General features: G+C 39.4%; 1 protein-coding gene across 2 annotated transcripts in view; it reads right to left on the reverse strand.

Moving 5' to 3' along the window:
* The window catches only part of MPP7 (membrane palmitoylated protein 7), a 303,028-nt gene that overhangs the window by 151,277 nt on the left and 135,346 nt on the right, over positions 1 to 16,405 (reverse strand). For both annotated transcript variants that reach the window (XM_033209887.1, XM_033209886.1), the window contains one exon: positions 8,960 to 9,078. In XM_033209887.1, coding sequence (XP_033065778.1) covers positions 8,960 to 9,078 — 119 coding nt within the window. The remainder of the gene's footprint in view (positions 1 to 8,959; positions 9,079 to 16,405) is intronic.

The raw sequence follows: 16,405 nt of genomic DNA on the forward strand, positions 1-16,405 counted from the left end.
CTGAGAGCTGACGCTACCCTACTTCAAAACTAACTATAAAGCTAAGGTAATCAAGACAGCATGTGTTGATGAAAGAATAAACAAATAGATAATGGAATATAGTAGCCCAAAAATAGACCCACATAAATAAAAGCTAATCTTTGACAAAGGAGTAAAGGCAATTCAACAGAAAAAGAATGGTCTTTTCAACAACTGATGCTAAAACAATTGGATATTCATATGCAGACATTTTAATCTAGACACAGAACTCAAGGTGGACAATATAGCTAAATGTAAACACAAAACTGTAAAACTTCTAGGAGATAACACGAGAATATCTAAGTGACCTTGGGTTTGACAATGAGTTTTGGTTTTTTTTTGAGACTCGCTCTGTCACCCAGACTGGAGTGCAGTGGCACCATCCCAGCTCACTGCAAGCTCCGCCTCCTGGGTTCACGCCATTCTCCTGCCTCAGCCCCCCAAGTAGCTGGGACTACAGGCGACCACCATCACGCCTGGCTAATTTTTTGTATTTTTAGTGGAGACGAGGTTTCACAGTATTAGCCAGGATGGTCTCTATCTCCTGACCTCGTGATCTTCCCGCCTCGGCCTCCCAAAGTGCTGGGATTATAGGCGTGAGCCCCCACACCTGGCCGGCAGTTTCTTAAAAAGCTAAAGATAGTCTTACCACATGATTCTGCAATTGTGCTCCTTGATATTTATCCAAATAGGTTGTAAACTTACACCTACACCAAAACCTGCACACAAATGTTTATAGAATGTTTACCTGTAACTGCTCAAAACTGGAAGCAATGAACATGCTCTTCAAAAGGTTAATGGAAAAACAAACTATGGTGCTTATCTACAACTGAATCCTATTCAGCGATACAAAGTAAAGAAATGAGCTATGTTGCCATGAGAAGACTTGATGGAGCCCTAAATGCTTATTAGTAGGTAAAAGAAGCCAATCTGAAAAGGCTACAGACTGTATGATTCCAACGATATGACCTTCTGGAAAAGGCAAAACTATTCAGACAATAAAACTATCAGTGATTGCTGAGCTGCGGAAGGAGGTCAGGTGAAACACAGGAGATCTGGAAAGATAAAACTATTCTTCATGACAATGTAATAATAGATACAAGACATAATGCATTTGTCAAAACCTAGAACTATACAACACAACGAATAAACCTTAATGTAGACAATGGAGTTCAGTTAATAATAATGTATCAACCAATATTGGTTTGTTAATTGACAAATGTACCATGCCAATGCAAGAGGTAAATAATAAGAGAAACTGGGAAGGGGAGAAGGGAGATATGGGAGCTATCTGTACCATCTGCTCAATTTTTCTGTAAATCTAAAACAGTTCTATAAAGTTTATTAATTAAAAAGAATCCAATGGGAGAAATAACGGGCAAAGGATCCAGTTGGACATTTCTCCAAAGAAGACATACAAGTAGCCAATAAGCACATGAAAAGATGGTTAGCATTATTTAGACTTCTAGAAAAAGAAAATCAAAATCACAATGAGATATCACTTCATACCCAGCAGGATAGTAAAAATCAAAAAGTCAGATAAAAACAAGTGTTGATGAAGATATAGAGAAATCAGAACCCTTATACACTGCTGGCAGGAATATAAAATGGTTCAGCCACTTAGGAAAAAAGTCTAACAGGTCTTCATAAAAACTTAAAGAGTTACCATTTAACCTAGCAATTCCTCTCCTAGATACACACCCAGGAGAAGTGATAATATACATCTACACAATAACTTATACACAAATGTTCTTAGTAGCACACCCAGGAGAAGTGATAACATACATCTACTCAATAACTTATACACAAATGTTCTTAGTAGCATCACCATAACAGCCAATAGGCAGAAACAATCCAAATGTCCATCCATGGATGAAAGGATGAATGAAGTGTGATACATCCACATAATGTTATTCAGTCATAAAAAGGAATTAAGTGCTGATACATGCTATAATATGGGTGAGCCTTGAAAACATTAAGCTAAGTGACAGAAGCCAGTTACAAAAAAGCCACGGATAATGCTATTTAAATGAAATGTCCAGAATAGGCAAATACACAAAGACAGAAAGTGGATTAGCAGTTGTTTAGGGATGGGATGGGAGAGAGAATGCAAGGATTGAAGAGTGATGGCTAGGGGTGAAGGATTTCTTTTTGAGGTGATAAAAAGTTTCTAAAATTGATTATGGGGACAGGAAAAGAACAAAATAAATAAAAATCAATAAAATTGATTTTGGCAATGGTTGCACAACCCTGTGAATGTACTAAAAACCACTAAATTGTACGTTTTAAGTGGGTGATTGGACAGTAGGTGAAATATACATCTCAATAAATCTGTTCCCAAAAGAATGTTACCTTCTAAACATTGATTACTCCCAAATAGAGTTGCCAGATTTCAGTAGTGAAAACACAAATATTGCATGGTTCACACTTATAACAAAGACTATTCATTGCATATCTGAAATTCAACTGTAACAGGATGTCCCATATTTTATCCGGCAGCCCTACTCCCAAATAGTCTAGTCCAAATAGAATAGTCTCTCCAATCTAGAACATAATTATCCTCAGTTCAATATTCACGTATCCAGGCCAGGCACGGTGGCTCACGCCTGTAATCCCAGCACTTTGGGAGGCGGAAGCGGGTGGATCATCTGAGGTCAGGAGTTCGAAATCACCCTGGTCAACATGGTAGAACCCCGTCTCTACTAAAAGTACAAAAATTAGCCAGGTGTGGTGGCGGTCGCCTGTAATCCCAGCTACACGGGAGGCTGAGGCAGGAGAATCCTGCTACATGGGAGGCGGAGGCTGCAGTGAGCCAAGATCACACCGCTGCACTCCAGCCTGGGTGACAGAGTGAGACTCCATCTCAAAAAAAAAAAAAAAAAAAAAGATTCACATATCCAATAGGTGCTCTATTTGATTACGCCCCAGATATCAAACAAACATAACCAAAACTAAAATTACCTCTCAACTCCTCTGAGGAGATGGTCAAAATATGTAAGAACAGGTACCTGGTATCTTTCAGCTTATACAGGTCTCCTGGTGTCCTCTTCCAACCCCCAATGGCCTGGCATAAACAATAGTTGGTGGTGGCTTACAACAGGAGAGTTTCATATTTTAATGAACAGCCCACAGGCAGGTGAGGCTCTTCCAACACTTTGCCAATATCATCTCTGACTTGGGAATCTCATGTCCCATCCAATCTTCACAGTTTACCTCTAAAAGAAACCGGGAGGTGGAGCTTGCAGTGAGCTGAGATCTGGCCACTGCACTCCAGCCTGGGCGACAGAGCGAGACTCCGTCTCAAAAAAAAAAAAAAAAAAGAAAAGAAAAGAAAAAAGAAAAACCTGATATCTTCACTCTTCTCTCCTTAAAACCTTTCCATGAAATGGTTCCCACTCTCTTAGAAGAAAGTCCATTCACCTTCTGTCGTTTACAAAGCCATTCAAGAATAGGTCACTGTTCATCTCTCCCGCCACCCTCCGCTGCCCACAGCCTTCCTGGTGTCACAGATCAGCCAAAACAATCTGTCGACCTCCATCCTAAAGGTGGACCACTCGCTCTTGCCTCCAGGTGTTTGCATCTATTATTCCTTCTGCCTGACATCCCATGCTCTGATCCATCCCATAAACTCTAATCTGAGAAACTCCTTTTTTTTTTTTTTTTTTTCTTGAGACGGAATGTTACTCTGTCGCCCAGGCTAGAATGCAGTGGCACAATCTTGACTCACTGCAACCTCTGCCTCCCAGGTTCAAGCAATTCTCATGCCCCAGCCTCCCAAGTAGCTGGGATTACAGGCATGTGCCACCATGCCTGGCTAATTTTACTAGTTTTTAGTAGAGATGAGGTTTCACCATGTTGGCCAGGCTGGTCTCGAACTGCTGACCTCAAGTGATCCACCTGCCTCAGCCTCCCAAAGTGCTGGGATTACAGGCATGAGCCACCACACCCAGTCTAACCTGAGCAACTCCTATTCCAAATGCAGGTTGTAGCTTAAGATACCAAATCCTCCATGAACTGCCCCCCCTGAGGCCAGTATTGAGTGAGGTACCTTGTGTCTCTCCTAAAAAGTTCCAAATGAGACCTATCTTAGAATACTGTAATCATCCATCCCTTCATTTATAAACTCTCTGGGAGATTGGAGCCCCTACAGGCAAGGGATTGTGCCCACCAAGTTGGATATCTTAGCCCTAGTAGTCCATACAGTAACTGGCATAGAGTACGTACTCAACAAATAATATCAATCAGTCCATCAAAACTCAAAGTTAAATAGATGCTTGAGGTGATGGATACCCCATTTACCCTGACGTGATTATTACACATTATATGCTGGTATCAAAATTATTGTATACTCCATAAAAATATATACCTACTTTGCAACCCCCAAAATTAAAAAATATGCAAAGTTAAAACAATGTAACCAGATGTTACAGGAGTCTGAGTATTTCTCATTACTTGTATAAGGCTGAAATCACAGAAACACATACAATAATTCAATCATATGAGGAAAATTATCTGGAAAATATCAATTTGGGTTTGTTGAAATACTTTAATAGACCAAAAAGAATAAAATTCAGATTGCTACATTTTTTTCCTCCTGTTTCCAAATATACACACAATTATTTTAAAGGGTAGGGGAAAACATAACACAACTATTTAAAAGGTACTAATAATTCCATATTCTTATCCTAGAAATCTAACATAGTTGTGAGTTAAAAACAAAGATTTCTGGGGGAAACAGAACTACAGCCTTATTTAAAAGAAACATAGGCCGGGTGCAGTGGCTCACACCTGTAGTCCCAACACTTTGAGAGGCCGAGGCAGATGGATCCCTTGAGGTCAGGATTCAAAACCAGACTGGTCAACATGATGAAACCCTATCTCTACCAAAAATACAAAAATTAGCCAGGCCTGGTGACAGGTGGCTATAGTCCCAGCTACTTAGGAGGCTGGGGCACAAGAATAACTTGAACCTAGGAGGCAGAGGTTGCAGAGAGCCAAGATTGCACCATTACACTCCAGCCTGGGTGACAGAGCAAAACTCTGTCTCAAAGAATTAAAAAAAAAAAAAAAAGAAAGATAGTATTTAAGCAAGTTTTTATGCCATACCTTGTTTTAAAATGAACTTAAACCAGATTACAAAAACACACACAAACATAACTAAAAAAAAAATAAAATGTATAATAAGTAAAGAGATCTCAATAAGAAAAAAGAACCCACAAGAATACAAACTAAATCTAGAAATGAGGTTGAGATACAAAATATATGGTCCTGGATATTTGCAAGAGATGGGTCCTGGATGAACCATTCCCTAGTTCATGTGAATTCTGATATCCTTCTATTCCCATCCTCATAAACAATGTATTTCCATCCCACAGATAAAGTGCATTTGTCAGTTTTCACGCTGCTGATAAAGACATACCTGACTGGGTAATTTACAAAGAAAAAGAGGTTTAGTGGACTCACAGCTCCATGTGGCTGGGGAAGCCTCACAGTCATGGCAGAGGCAAAAGGCACATCTTACATCGTGGTAGGCAAGAGAAGATGAAAGCCAAGCAAAAGGGGTTTCCCCTTATAAAACCATCAGATCTTGTGAGACTTATTCACTACCATGAGAAGAGTATGAGGGAAACCACCCCCACGATTCAATTATCTCCCGTGGGATCCCTCCCACAACACATATAAATTAAGGGAGCTACAGTTCAAGATGAGATTTGGGTGGGGACACAGCTAAACCATATTAATATGAGACTTCCCAGGCCTTCTCTCAGTATCATCTTCCCCTGATACTTCTAAAGCCTCATGCTCACCGTTTTTATTGTTCTTCAACTTTTCTATTTAGGAGTTTTTCTTTTCAAAAGCATCCTCACCTAACACCCTAGAGGATCACCATATTTCCTTTTTAGTGACAAGCTCACAGCCTACATATACCTGCCCTGTAGCCCAATACCCCAAGGTGGCTGCACCTGTCACAGAGACTGTATTACCCAAACTTCCTCTTTATAAGTATATTTTTCCCTAGTCCAAAGAGGTGTATGTATTTAAAATTGTGTTTTGATTTACAGCCTGCCCCCAAACTTTTTTTTTTAAGAGACAGGGTCTCTGTTATCCAGACTAGAGCACAGTAGTGTGATCTCAGCTCACTGCAGCCTTGACTTCCCAGGCTCATGCGATCCTCCCACATCGGCCTCTTGAGTGGCTAGGACTGCAGTCATACCACACTATGCCTGGCTAATTTTTATTTTTTTTATATTTTAATTTTTTTTAGAGAGAGGGTCTTGCTATGCTGCCCAGGCTGGTCTTGAACTCGTGGCCTGGAATTACAGCTGTGAACCACTGCACTCAGCCCATTTAAACACACACACACATACACACACACACACGATAACAACTATGAAAATTCTGTGCTAGAATAAAATCAAGTTTTGTGTTCACTCAGTTCTAAATCACATCCTAACAGCTTCAACTGCAGGCAGAAGAGCATGAAACCAAAGCAATTTTGATTCACTCTAGCGCAAATCTTTTCAAACGAATTCCTTCAGCTCTACCAAGATCTACGTACAAAAGCTGAAGCCTTCTATTCCTTCAAGCTTAAATAGACACGCTTGGAATACAGCTAAGCGGTTTGTTTCAGCTGTTTAAATCTCCAGTCCCAGGAGCCTGCCTCCTGAAAGTATTGTAGACTTTACATACTTGAAAACGAATAGAATGGGTCAGTCAAAGGACACACTTGAGGTCTGTGTCTGATAAAAGTTGGGGGTGGGAGGAACTATTAAGACATTGAGAATGGGCCGGGCGCGGTGGCTCAAGCCTGTAATCCCAGCACTTTGGGAGGCCGAGACGGGCGGATCACGAGGTCAGGAGATCGAGACCATCCTGGCTAACACGGTGAAACCCCGTCTCTACTAAAAATACAAAAACTAGCCGGGCGAGGTGGCGGGCACCTGTAGTCCCAGCTACTCGGGAGGCTGAGGCAGGAGAATGGCGTAAACCTGGGAGACGGAGCTTGCAGTGAGCTGAGATCTGGCCACTGCACTCCAGTCCGGGCGACAGAGTGAGACTCTGCCTCAAAAAAAAAAAAAAAAAAAGACATTGAGAATGTACTAGAGGTATGTAATAAAACTAATTTTGAAAATACATTTTATAGCAATTACTGGAAAACATTTAGAATAGTACATGTGTTATTGTGCTATCTAAATACTAGCAACATGAACTTATTTGCTCCACTGTTTTTATGAAATCAGGTATCAACACCCTCCGCTATGCTTTCTAACCACTTAGTATTGACATATACTTTGAAAAACAGCCTCAGCTTAAAACTCAAGCCAGTGTAACTAAGAATTTGTTTTATGCATTAGTTTCATTCTTTTAATAGAAATAACAACCATCTCTGTCGTTCCTTTTTGATCCTTAGCATGCTATGATAATTAACTTTTTCCTCCATACTTAATAATGCCTACTTAAATTTGCCTAACCCCATTATATAACTACCAAAAAACTCAGATCTTCGCTATTTTATTTGAAACTCACAAACAACCTTGTAAACAGATAGATAGTATAACTTTAATTTTATAGGTAAGGAAACTGAGATAGTAGCTATGTTGTAAATACATACAAAGGAATATGCATCCATTGTTGGGAGGCATGCCTATTTAATGATTAAAGGATGATGATGCCATCTCAAATTTATTTTATTCCTTCTATCCAAAAGGTCAACTCAATCTAAATAAACCCATAGCTATCCAACTTCCATACATTCAACATAAAAATATTTGTATGATTGTATTACCAAGTCACAAACGTCATCAGTCATAATCCCAAGACCATGCCTAATAAACCCCCAGAGGGCAACTATTAGTTAGAGCACAAGGATGCCTTGGAAATTACATTGTTATGAAAAAATAAAGAAATGAACAAATAAACGTAGTCTTTAAATGTACTGCCAGGGAAATGCCACATACCAACACTTCCATTTCTTAAGAATTGTCACTGCTGGAAGTACACAAATTGCAGTAAATTCGACAAGAAAAAATATATAGGAATCCTGTTCTGTAAAGCAATTGCAGCTCAGAAGCTGCTCATTTTCGAACACTCTGTATCAATTAAAAGCCTCTTATCATGACAGGCAACCATAACAAATTTAGCTGAATTTAAAAATATAGGTCCGGTTATCATTGAGGCGCTGGTTTCTACCTCCTCACAAACTCCAGAAAGACTCTAAATTTCTTTCAGCTTGAGTTAGATGAGAGAAAATGCAATTCATATTTCCAGAAGCACAAGTGGCATATTTTCCAGTAAGCTTCTTGTTCTCATTTTACTATTTTAGGAGTTCTGATCACTCCCAATGTTGCTGTATGGCCAGACCCGATTTCTGCTGGCTGATCATTTTCATGGCATGATGCTTTACTAAAACTGTCTCCAAAAACTGTTTTTACTCACATTCGGCTTCAGTGTATTTATATACAAAATACCACTTCAATGGAGTGCTGCCAATAAAAGAAACAGCTTACTAGAATTTCAGTTGACTTTGTTAAAGGAAATTATTTTAAATTAATGTGGCTACTGAACTGCTGCCATCCTTGACCTCAGAAAATAGATTCCTTCTAATTTTTGCTGTGAACATTTATTTAAGTTAAATTCCAGCTCATGAATGTTGACCGTAAAAGAGTCTAAACCTTCCTGCTACTATTTCATATTCTTTCTCTAAACAAGGGGGTGACCACATGGTTGCTACATTAGTATACAGAGCCAGCTCACCACCATTAAGTGAAATCATCTATGTATTTTTGGTAGAATCTTTAACAACTTCCACGCCCGTCGGTGAATGGAACAAGGCTGTTTTGTTTTCAGAGAGCAACAATTTGATCTCTGGTTTACTTGGTGGTGCCCCAAATATTTTTCCATATGCTTTTCGCAAAGAGAATCTGACATCAGCATGGTTTACCTTTACCAATGAATGCAGGCTTTTTTCACCAAACATATCCCAGAGGAAGGTCAGGTCTTCCTGGCTATCCACATGTGGCTGCAGCTGGGCTGGCAGAGCAGCCAACAGCTCATACAGACCTATAAAATGAAAATAAAACACAAAGTGTAATCTTAGAGTGATCTCATTAATTTTGCCTAAGGTGTGTGTAAATGACAGCTGGAACATACCGATTTTACTGGATTTGTATTCCGGGCCATCAAGCTAAACACTTCTCCGAAGAACCAAAGGGGAATTTTCTGGTTTTTGAATTCCAAAGCAGTGGTATGTATTAACAGACTCGTTTTTACCTCTCACAGTTGTCAACATTCTACAGCCATCCAAGTTTACATAACCCGAGACAGAAAATGTGTACAGGTTTTCAGAAAAAGAAGAAAACGCATACATTCCTTTCCTTAATCATTATTACATTTCCCTCAATCTAAGCCAAAGAGTGAAATGAGTCATGAATAGGAAAAACTTCCTTAGAAGAACAGAAAATTGATAGGGTGGCCCATTAAAGGGGTTTTGTAGTATCCAGATAGTTCCTAATAACACATAGTTTCAAAAATGCTTGCATTATCTAACATCCAAAAGAAAGTCCTACAAAGTACGGGAAAAGAAATCATATGTGGTTCTGCATTACTATAGTCAACTATTTAAAAAAAAAAAAAGCTACGTAAAACTTGGTTTACAATTGGGGGATGTACAGTTTATGTAATACCCTCTGAAAGAGTTAAAGTAACATATGCGGCTTACTCATAGAGTCCTCACTAGACACTTCCTAGGGGCAGACAGTAGTGCAGTGTTCCACGGTAGCGTGCTACATAAACCATCCATCTCCATCACAGCCCGTAACACTCCTGTCCAAGAAATGTTGCAACAGTGCCTGCCCGAGACTCTTTAGGGAGGTGACCTGGCAGGAGTCAATATCAACTCATAGCATATGTTTCATTTTCCAGTGGGATTACATGAGGTAAAAAGGACAAAATTCCTTTTATTTCTTGTCTGCTGTCTACAAAAACACCAAGACCTCCTGGGACCTACAACACATGGGACTGTTGTTATTTTTGGTCTGAATAAGTGCTGCTGTTCATCACGGGGACAGTTTTACAAGAGATTTAACTAGCAAGGAATAGTAAATTAAGGGCTGATGATTCGTATATCTATTATCTTCCTGAAGCATGCTGATTCTGCTTATCAGTGATAACTCACAACCAAAGGCATTAGGTACCACGTTGAAAGTTAAGATACGTAACTTGGGAGATCTGATTAAATTTAAACATTCCTGGGGCCTTATTTGGCAAATAAATAAAAATAAATAAAAATAAAAATCTAAAACACTCTTTAAAAAAAAAAACCTTCTCTCAATTACATTCTGAAGTATTCTTGGTGTTTTACATCTATTCCCTTAAGATTCTGGCATTCTGCCTACAACAGCTGTTATTTACAATTTAGTAAAATTATTTGCAAGGTATCTCAACCTAACTCAATCTGGAATAATACAGGTCTCATTATACATATGAAAGTAATCAACAATGGCCAAGATCAGTGGTTAAGGTCGGAAGTCAAAATGTGAAATTATGTAAAGAGAGAGTGGAATTTCATTATTTTATTATTGATTTGAGGAGCTGTAAAAATAATTACCTATTCCTTGGTAATGTGACTTACAGTTTAAGGAGACTAATTCAACTGTGATATAATTTACATGATAAAAGTTGTCAGGAGGATTAAATGACTCAATACCTTAGAACAGTCCCTGTCACATAAAAAGTACTCAATATGTTTCATATGAAACTCGCATTATTAATTATTACTGTTATTAATCATATAGTTACTGAAAAAGCAAAAGTGTGGATCAAACAGAGCTAGATTCAAACTCAAAGTCTATACTTAGAGCATTTCACATAATTTAACCGAGCCTTGTTTCCCTCACGTGTTTAAAAAGAAATAGTAACCTATAAATGTGGTAAAATTGTATAGCATGGCCAGGCACAATGGCTCACGCCTATAATCCCAGCACCTTGGAAGGCCGAGGCAGGTGGATGACTTAAGGTCAGGAGTTCAAGATCAGCCTGGCCAACATGGTGAAACCCCATCTCTACCAAAAATATAAAAAGTAGCCCAGCGTGGTGGCATACGCCTGTAATTCCAGCTACTCAGGAGGCTGCGGCAGGAGAATCACTTGAACCCCGGAGGTGGAGGTTGGAGTGAGCTGAGACCACACCATTGGACTCCAGCTTGAGCAACAGAGTGAAACTCCATCTCAAAAAAAAAAAAAAAAAAATTGCATAGCACTAAATACGCAAACACACAGAGACACACACAAATGAGTGCATATAAAACGTGAAATCTGAGTAAGATCAAAGGATTGTACCAATGACAATTTCCTAGTTGCAAGACTCTATTATAATTATGCAAGATGCTACCATTGGAAGAAAGTGGGTGAGGGGTACATGGGATCATAACATGAATCTATAATTATCTCAAAATAAAATGCTAATACAAAAAAAAATATGACAAACACAGTTGTTGTAAGAATTCGATAGAGCAATGCATATGGCAGCATTTAGCCCTGTGGCTGGCAGAGAGTAGGCACTCCTTTGCTTAACATGTCTTCTTCTAGAATGAAAATGTCATTTCAATTCAATGGTTCAAAGTCAAAACAATAGCTTAGCTATATATTGCAATTGGATACAATACCATACTCAGAAATAAAACCACGCTAGTCTTTTACATATGGAAAGTGTTAACTTTACCCAAGTACTGCTTACATTTTGTGGGAATAAGCCATATTTAAGTTTTTATAAAAAATAATTTTTCTGTTAGCAGAAGCTCATAAACCAGAGTTTTCTGGTTTTTACTAGTTTTATGCAATCCTAACTAATATCCCACCATAGTTTGGCACTCTAGCGACAAGAGCTGTCCCTTTCCTTCAACTACCACATCTGGTAACCATGACCACAGCAAGAAAAGACAGGATAGTGCCAACCAGAAATTAAAGACATGATTAAAGGAGCTACCAGGCCAGAGCTGTGTGCAGTCTCCATGAAGGTAAGTAATACAGACAACTACTGCCACTCAAATGAATTATATGGGCCTTAGAAACTATCTCTGGCCATGCATAAAATGGGGCCTGTGTTTTAACATGTTTTTTAAAATACTCCTATAGTCAGTTCCTAAAGTTCTAATGGTGAAGAATTTTGTGAAATCCAAATGGTTTGGGTCGTGGAGATTCAAAGGGCAAATGATGAGAGTTTAGATAGCAGGAGATATTTTTTAAGAATTTACCTAAATCTACTTGGTCTCTGGGCAACAACTGAGACAATGAGATACCTTACACTCTTCAGTCATTCAGACTCATTGATTCCAGTAAACATTTATGGTAGCCATGAATGAAACACTCCTCAAGGCTCTAAAGATCTAAGAAAAATCAGTCACGGCGCCTGTCCTCAGGAGTTTGCAGTGCAGTAGACAAGCATAGACAGGTCTATTAGTAAGTCCAGGACAAGGTTTGAGTGTTGTGGCAATGGCAAGGGAAGTGGTCAATTCCTGCAAATGAGGAAGAAGGCATCAGGAAAGTCTTCAGAAAAGAAGTAAACACTTGAGTTAGGTCTTTGCTATGGTTTGAATGTGTCCCCTAAAAAGCATGTATCAGAAACTTAAACCCCAATGCAAGAGTGTTGGGAGGTGGAGGCCAATGAGAGGTTATTAGGCCATGAGGGGTATGCCCTCATGGATAGATTAATGCCATTATTGTAAGACCGGGCTCATTATCTTGAGAATGGGTTCATTATATGAAGGTGAGTCAGTCTTCTACTCCATCTCTTTGCCCTTCTGCCATGGATGACGCCGCAAGAAGGCCCTCATCAGATGCTGGTTCCTTGATCTCGGACTTCCCAGCCTCCAGAACTGTGAGCCAATAAAATTCTGATCATTACAAATTGCCTAGTCTATAGTATTCTGTTATAGCAGTACATAACTGACTAAGACCCTCTTTAAAGGCAAAGTTCCTAAGAATCAACATTTACTGAGTTCTTATATTCAGAGTACTATGCTTGTCACTGGAGATACAACTTATAGAACATACAACTCTCTGCCCCCAGAAGTCTTATCATCTTAGATGACGCAGAATATGCCCCAACATAAAGCAATCCTATATATAAGGCTCTCCTATTTGCCCAAGAAAAGATCCAAAACACATTTTCTTCCAAATAAATATATGAACATTTAGTGTGACAATGAAATACATATCTAATTATTAACATCTGTTTATGTCTAATTAATAATTCAAATATCTAATTGGTTTTTACAGATGTTGATAAAATGCTCATGCCTGATTCTAAAATTTAAATTGCAGTTTAGTTAGGAACACATACCTTAAATTACCTATGAGGTAAAATATATTAATTTAGATATTTAGTTTGGGTCCTACTTGCATATTTCATGAAACTGTTTCATTTATTTACAATAATTTTATAAATAATTTAAATTTCAGAGTTAAAATATATCATTTTCATTTCTAAATAAGCTGCTTAAGATGTAGTATATTTTTGATTATTTGTGAGATAGTGTCATGGGAAATCTACATAAAACTGATCAGTTTTTAATTTGTTCTGTAACTGTATAGTTTTTATCTCTACAACAGAACCACTAAGCTACTCTTTAAGTATCTTTAACATTTGCAAATGTGAGGTCACAACCTTTCCCTAAGGAATAATAATTAAATCTGGCTTAAACTTCTTTGCAACCTTTTTTTCTCCCATTGTGTTGATGAATAGTGTCCTTTTAAAAAAACAATTCTGTCAGGTGGCCTCTAAAACTATACCCCAAAATTTTGTGGTTTTTTTTTTTTTTGAGACAGAGTCTCACTCTGTCGCCCGGGCTGGAGTGCAGTGGCCGGATCTCAGCTCACTGCAAGCTCCGCCTCCCGGGTTTACGCCATTCTCCTGCCTCAGCCTCCGTGTAGCTGGGACTACAGGCGCCCGCCACCTCGCCCAGCTAGTTTTTTGTATTTTTTAGTAGAGACGGGGTTTCACCGTGTTAGCCAGGATGGTCTCGACCTCCTGACCTCGTGATCCGCCCATCTCGGCCTCCCAAAGTGCTGGGATTACAGGCTTGAGCCACTGCGCCCAGCCCAAAATTTTGAATTTAGGTTATATGAGAACAATGTGCCTTCTCCATTCAACATATTTTTGCGTAAGTGAAATAACAGAAAGTTACCTATAGGAGATTTTGTAAGAACTTGAATATAAAGCAGCTCTCTCTTCTCTGAGAATTTTAAGGAGGAAAAAAATCTCACCTTATATTTGGGTACATGCAATAGATACTGTCAAACACACAGGCGAAGCATTTCAATAAAATTATTTCATAAAATTTTCCAGTAGATAAAAAGCAATATTTTTTAATTTGCATATTTTATAACTGAAAAAAAAAAGCACCACAGCAAAACTAAAATATGTCAAGGGTCAGTTGATTGATAAGTACAAGAACTGTAATAATTTAAAGATGAGAGCAATCAATGCAGGTCCGAAAAGGTTATATTGGGGGCTGGGTGCAGTGGCTCACTCCTCTCAGCACTTTGGGAGGCCAAGGCAGACGGACTGCTTGAGTTAGAGACCAACCTGGGCAACATAGTGAGATCCTGTCTGTATAAAAAATTTAAGAAATTAGCCAGGCATGGTGGTGCACACTTGTAGTCCAGATATTCAGGAGGCTAAGGCAGGAGAATTACTTGAGCCCAGGAGGTAAAGGCTGCAGTTAACTATAATCACACCACTTTACTCCAGCCTGGGCATGAGAGTGAGACTTCATCTCAAAAAAAAAAAAAACCATATATATATATATATATATATATATATATATATGATAAGAAAAGAAAGAAAAAGAAAAGGCTATACTGGAACTTGCAGGACTTGAGCTAGGATCTGAAAAAGGAAAACAGAACCTGGAAGGGTACATTCTAGGTTGGAGAACACCCAAGGTGGAAAGGCAGTTATAATCACATAAATCTATAGATTTTTAAGTGCACTAAATTTCCATAAAACTGAAGAAAACACTAGTGATTAATCAAACCCTAATTTCTGCCTTTTGTGTTTGCATCAGTGATGGTCCAACCTGGAGACAGGAGCTCTGCAGTAATTTGAACAGAGAAGCTTAATATAAATAATTATTACCTATAACAGAGGCTTACTGTAAAGTCAGAAAGAACTCTAAATACCACCTAGGACTGAAGGAGATTTTTTCCTGTTATCCAAGGAGAAAACAACCTTGGAAGAGGACTCCCTCCCCAAGGCTAAGACTCAGAGCTCACAGGAGAATGTGTGCTTGCAGCTCACAAGATGGTTGGGCTCCTCGGGCCAAAGCTTCTCCACTATCACTGGGCAGGCAAGAAACACCCACCTCCAGGATGCAAGTGGACAAAAAACTGTGCCTGGGACTAGCAAGCAGCAAATACTTCTCCAGTATACAGATGGTTTGAGGCTGGCAGGCAGGAAACCATTTTTAGTCCTGGCGTAGCAGGACTAAAAAGCCAGAAATATCCGGGGGGTGTATAAAACAGTGACAGGAACTGTCAAGCAAACAACCCCTCCAGTACATAGGCAGGGTGAGGCTAGCAAGTTGACCTCTGGGATGCCCACAAGACTCACTGGGAGTCTGTCCACGGACATGTCACTAAAACTCAGAGGATAAGTACCATTGGATACTCCCACAAATGCTGTTAGAAATCCTATGAAAGGAGGAAGAAAAAGCAAATAAGAAAACACAAGAATAAGGAAGAGAGGCGTCCTCCTCCTCTTGCATTGTCCCATCCAGTGCCCTCTTCTGACAAAACTTAACATCAGGCCAGCAGCAAAATACTTGAAGGGCCTAGCTCTATCTTCATAGAGCAGGCAAGGAAGTATGAATTTGGAGCTAAGAGACAATAAAATGATAACTGGCTCAATCTTCTATATAGAGATTTATGTGTGTACATATGAGGCTGATACAGTTTAGCCATGTGTCCCCTCTAAGTCTCATGTTGAATTGTAATCTCAAATTGGGACCTGATGGAAGGTGACTGGATCTTGGGGGTGTATCCTTCACGGCTTGGGGCTGTCCTCAAGACAGTGAACGAGTTGCAGTGAGATCTGTTTAAAAGTGTGTGGCACCTCCCCCCACTCATTTCCTTTGCCCCTATTTTCACCATGTGATATACCTGCTCCCCATTCATCTTCCACCATTACTGTAAGCTTCCTGAGGCCTCCTCAGAAGCAGATGCCAGCTCCATGCTTCCTGTACAGCCTGCAGTACCATGAGCCAATTATACTTCTTTTCTTTATAAATCGCCCAGTTGCAAGCATTCCTCTAGAGCAATGCAAAGTACGACCCAACATGGAGGCCGAGGCAGGAAGATGGCTTGAGGCCAGGATTCTGGGACAAGCCCGG

The sequence above is a fragment of the Trachypithecus francoisi genome, unplaced genomic scaffold, assembly GCF_009764315.1.
Source record: "Trachypithecus francoisi isolate TF-2019V2 unplaced genomic scaffold, Tfra_2.0 Lachesis_group9, whole genome shotgun sequence".
NCBI classification, from domain to species: domain Eukaryota; kingdom Metazoa; phylum Chordata; class Mammalia; order Primates; family Cercopithecidae; genus Trachypithecus; species Trachypithecus francoisi.